Raw genomic sequence first — 5,356 nt, 5'->3', positions numbered from 1 at the left:
TCCACCATCAGTTTTCAAAATATTGGAAACTATATAGGATTGGTTTTACCTAGAGATCGACGAATTAAATTACATTTTGATGCTGATTTGTGATTTAGATGGTATTTTGTAGCAGGATTACACTCTCTTAGACGTAAAAATTCCCAGATGGAGCTTTTTTAGGACATTCTGGACTTGGTGGTGGCAATGAACTTGTCAAAATGTGTTGAAACATGGTAGGTACAAAGGACAAGGGTGAGATATACTCAACCTTGCTGACAGCCGTAGTGTGAGGGTTCGATTCCTAAAACATGGATTGAGACTCTTTGTGGGTACGAGTGTACAAACAACTCTTGTTTTCTGACCTACTGGGATACATCCAGCGATTAACCTCTCTCACGATGCTCCAGGGGCGGGACGGTGAGGGACCCTTAAGGTTGGGGTTCAACTTTTTATGGTAGGTACAAAGGTGTGGCTGGATCACCTAGGCTCTAGCTGTGTTTCTGTCTGATCTGGCTCGTTTTACAGCTTTTAGTATAAATCCTTGCACCTTTCTTGTTTTACTTGACCTACAGAATGAGTTTGGGTGGGAAAAAGAGAATTGGTATTCATTTCTTTAAGGACCTTGCAGAAATTAAAAATGAAAACAAATTTGAAGTAGCCAGTAGTTTTCTCATTTTCTTCGTATTCTTGAAGTCCCTTCTTTTGCATATCCTTAAATTCTTGTTCGTAAATCCATTTTTATCCTGCAAATGAGGTAGCTTTAAAAGAACTGCCAATTTTCATGGCTTTTTGGTAGTTCTTTAGTATTATGATCCATGAAAAACTCAATGATAGTACCAGTGAATCTAATTGGGCCTGGATTGAAGGGAAAATCACATGGAAAATTAGTCCACATGCCCCCTTTTTTTCAAAAAAATAAAAATATACTCCTCCTTTTATCTTATTATTAATATTTGTCATCTATCATCCTTTAAACTTTAATTAGGTCACTTGATTATTAATTTGTGAACTTCAATTTAGTTTCAATATATCAATATCACATTCCATCATTTATTGTCCTTTAAATTGATGAANTTGATTATTAATTTGTGAACTTCAATTTAGTTTCAATATATCAATATCACATTCCATCATTTATTGTCCTTTAAATTGATGAAAATCGCATAGTAGGTAACAATCATTTTAATTGAATATTTACGTGATCACTGAATGGTATTCTAGATTTAAAAATTGTGAAATGTGAGTTATGCAGTTGTCTTTACTCTTTATATTAAAAAGGTTAAAATATGTATTTTTCCTTAAAAAATATTAACACTTTTATGATCAGTAATAGTGGTAAAATTCACATGCCACATAGTGATTACGTGGAAGATCCCTTGTGCCATTGATGTCAGCCTGTCACTTATGCCTTTGTCATCAATTTGGGAAATGAAACGTGATAAAGTGGTGAAATTTGATATCAAAATTGAAGTTAAGTGACCTAATTAAAACTAAACTGAAGTTCAGTAATCTAACTGAGATACATTAAAGTTTAGGATCTAATTGAGATGTCGTTGAAAGTTCAGTGACGGCACTTGAAATTTACCTTACCCGCCATTTGAGAAACTGGAAAAGAGTTCTATAGAAATTCCCCATGTCTCAAAGCCATGGCCAAAATGCAATCACTGTCACAACTTTCTTCACATTACCCTCTAGAATACTAATTTCAGTCTCTGCCATATCGAGCTCCTCAGGCAAGCTTCATGTTCCTTTTTATTTTATTTTTTTATTATTATTTTTTTTTTTATGTATATTTGGTCCGTCTGTATATCATATTCCCCATATCCTTGTTGACTTCAGTAAATAGGAACACAGTGCTGTTATTCTTTTTGTGTTTGCATTACCTACAATTTTTGCATACCAAGTGTTCGATAAAATGTTGCAATATGAATATACTACGTTGCGAAAATTTTAGTTCAATATACTTTGATTCTTGTCCAGATTGGGCGTAGTACTGTTATTTCATTTCCTCAATCATGTTGCATATGATTTTTCTTTTCCAACTACCCCATTATCAATATGATTTTAAGAGTACTTATCTCTTATTCTCGTCACCTTTCATACGATTGATCTCACTGCTCATCATCAGGTTGTTAGCTTTGTTGCAATCTACAATGTCTTTTGGGCAATCTGGGTGCATTTATTTATTTAATTATTTTTGACCTATGGTTTGACCCTATTTTAACCGTTTAATCCTTGACTCTATTTAATTTATCAGAGTCCTAATCTGGATCAATTTGTTTAGTGTCACGACCTTTCATCAATTAACATTGGATTATCAATCTTTCCTCAATCAAATTCAATGAGGGGCAACCAACTTCAAACGTTTCTCATCATTCATGAACAAAAATTAGTTATACCGGGGAAGAGACATCCCACAGCTTTTCCAAAATAATCTATGCTTGCAACATATATTTTCATAGTTATGATTTATAGCAAGAATTTGTGTGATATTGAATTGCATTCTTCTGAAGCAAATTAAGCAATCCACCACCACGAGTGGTATTTACAGATTACTCAAAGCCAACCGCAAAGAAACAATCTCTCGGCAAAGCAAAGCAGTTTCTCTATTTATGTTGTCCTTGCGTCTAATCCTCTTTCCTCGTCCTGCATAATCTCATTCGGTGGAAAATCTCTAGCCTCTAATTGATTGGCTGAGTTCTGTAACTGCGATTCTTCTGCAACTTTTACAGCTTTGTGACAAGGCACATAACTGCTTGCAAAGAAAGTGAAATATATCAAGTTGATGGCTCCTAGAGTAGCAATAATGTAATAGTAATAATCGAGCCTGTTCTTGTTAAGATCATGTCCCCCAAGCCATGGTGATTTTCTGTTTCGTCCAGTTACAGTGTGTATTACATTGACAATGAGGGCACTTAGGTAGCTTGCAATTGACAGGCTGAGAAAAAAAATTGAACCCGCAACACTTCTCATGCTTTCTGGCATTTGTACTGTGACAAATTCCATTATAGCAACAGCAGAAAAAGCTTCTGTAAGGCCAGATAGGATAAACTGAGGCATGAGGACTAAAACATGAACTGGGGAGGTGAAAGAACCTTGCCTTATAGCTAGTTCTCGGCGCCTCTTTTCAACAACTCCAGCTACCACCATGCAGAGGATTGACATAACAATCCCGATTCCAATCCTGTGCTGCAGCATTAACCTTGAACGCCTTTTCAATATTTTCTTAGCATTGGGGATGTATATTCCTTCGTAAATGTATATCCAGATAGAGAGTGCAATCATCGATGTTATGGACAACCAAGCAGGTGGAATTTTGAAATGATTCCCAACTGACCTGTTCATTTGAATTGCTTGCAGGACTCCAAATGTGCTTTGCTGGTCCATGACTAGGAAACAGCCAATGCCTGAAAACCATACTGGTATAATTCCAACCAAACACTTCAATTGTTGTACCTGTTGTACACTGCACAATTTCCAACTATTTTTAGGCATACCTTGTGCATCCAATTCCCCTGGATCTGTTATCACAGCAGCCTTGTCAAGGCAGTTAAACCTTTTCAGTTTCGTCAGGTTAGCTATTTCCGTTTCCTGTTCTTGCACAGGGTCATAGAAAGAGTGCTGATTATCACCTGATCTGAGGTTTATCTTTCGTTTCCTAAAAGAAGCTGCAACTACCTTTGCCATGTCTATAAAAACACTTCCCCGAGTCTTCTTGTATATGTAAGTATGTTGACCAATCAAGAAAATCGTGATTGAAATGGCAAGACAAGCTGTTGGGATAGTGAAACCTATTATCCAGCTGATATTCGTTTGAATGTAGACGACCCCGGTTAGGGCTATCACGAGGGCTACGGTGAATAACAAATACCACCAATTGAAGAAGCTTTCAAGCTGGGCTCTTCCTTTCTCAGTTTTTGTATCAAATTGATCAGCCCCAAAAGCAATGTTGCATGGCCTAATGCACCCTGCTCCAACTGCAATCATTCCGAGAGCGGTAAATAGGAAACCAAGCTGCCATTTTTGGGGCTGTTTGCATGGAGATTGCTCATTGCATTCTGGAGGCCTTAGTTGAGTTATACTTGCTGTTAAGGTCATACCAACCATGCCCTGACATTGCAATGGAAACTTCTATAATAATACTGTAAAAACTTTACAACACCCACATATCATACATCATTGGCAGGTTTTGTCCTAGTGGTACTACAAGGTGTTGATGGACTATGGATGCCTGGACGGCCTATAGAGTGATCCATGACCACCCTTTTATCTTATTTTCTAAGAGCTTGGATATTAATGAACTTTACAGAAGAGTGAGTTCCCTAATCGATGTGCCTCTAGTATTTGTGAAATTCTATTATTTCTTGGAAGAACATAAAAAAGTAGGCTCGGAAGATTGGATAGCATTGGGCACTACTATGGACAACAAAAGCTAAAATCTTGTTCATTATATTGTTCACACCAGTCACAATATTACATACCAAACATGCAATATTTATGTTATGTAATTCTATGTATAGGGATTTATGGTATATAATCAGTATAAATATGAAAATGAGGAATTCTAATTCATCTAAAAGATAAAGAAATTTAATTTGTTTATACTCAGTCAAATCACCTTTTATCTATATATTTCATGGTATCCACGAGTACTACTCATGTATTGATCACTCATTTCTACTTATTTATAATTTAAATCGATTATAAATAACTCCCAAATGTGCTAAATGATGTTACCAATAGCGAGCAAATGGTGCCAATGAGGAGAGTGAGAAATCTTCCCAGACAAACATCGGAGATTATGGCACCGACTATCGACGAGAGATTGGAACTACCAGACCATATCGTAACCACATTAACAAGAAGTATGCCATTCAAGTTGTATTTCGTACGTAGATACACTGTGATGTTTGCCACAAGGCTCATCGATGCCAATTTCTCAAACGATTCATTTCCTGAAAACAAAAAAGCACGAAACACAAACAATTCAGCTCGAGACAAAATATATTCATAGTTTTATCTAGTCTGGGTCGATAATTGAATCGAGTTTTATAGCATTGGATTTACCAAGAATGTACTTAACGGCTCTCCATCCACCTGCAGGTTTCTTGGGTTCAGATTCAAGAGAAAGTGAACCTTGTACACCAGTAGAGTGAGAATGGCTTTCGATCTCCATCTCTATCCCTTTCTCTCTCTAACTCTTATTTCTTTCGCTTATAGTCATATAAATGAAAACTGCATGATTTGTTAAAAATACTTATTACTCGGACAAGTTAGGAAAGGTTCAGATGTGAACGAAAAGTCTGCTCCATAATTAATGGTTCTGATTATTTCACAAGTGTTTACATAAAACTTTGCTAAGCCACGAATACCA

The 5,356-nt window shown here is 36.4% G+C and overlaps 1 protein-coding gene across 1 annotated transcript; it reads right to left on the bottom strand.

The window, feature by feature from the left end:
* Window positions 1–1,721: 1,721 nt before the first annotated feature.
* LOC111371322 (protein NRT1/ PTR FAMILY 2.8) lies at window positions 1,722–5,297 on the bottom strand. The gene is made up of 3 exons (XM_022993235.1): window positions 5,050–5,297; window positions 4,720–4,937; window positions 1,722–4,092 (listed from the first exon to the last, which is right to left on the bottom strand). Exons 1-3 carry the CDS (start codon window positions 5,156–5,158, stop codon window positions 2,593–2,595), a joined length of 1,827 nt encoding a protein of 608 aa, XP_022849003.1. The 5' UTR covers window positions 5,159–5,297; the 3' UTR covers window positions 1,722–2,592.
* Window positions 5,298–5,356: the final 59 nt, after the last annotated feature.

The sequence above is a fragment of the Olea europaea genome, chromosome 22 (genome assembly GCF_002742605.1).
Source record: "Olea europaea var. sylvestris chromosome 22, O_europaea_v1, whole genome shotgun sequence".
Lineage (NCBI taxonomy): Eukaryota > Viridiplantae > Streptophyta > Magnoliopsida > Lamiales > Oleaceae > Olea > Olea europaea.
This window is presented reverse-complemented; position numbering and strand designations above follow the sequence as displayed.

What these genes read in the sequence shown, in the direction of transcription:
- LOC111371322 (XM_022993235.1), bottom strand. Translation starts at nt 5,158, where the DNA reads ATGGAGATCGAAAGCCATTCTCACTCTACTGGTGTACAAGGTTCACTT. An exon ending in AGCCGTTAAGTACATTCTTG is followed by an intron (nt 4,938 to 5,049) that starts GTAAATCCAATG and finishes TTTTGTTTTCAG; the next exon opens with GAAATGAATCGTTTGAGAAA. An exon ending in GCACCATTTGCTCGCTATTG is followed by an intron (nt 4,093 to 4,719) that starts GTAACATCATTT and finishes TTGCAATGTCAG; the next exon opens with GGCATGGTTGGTATGACCTT.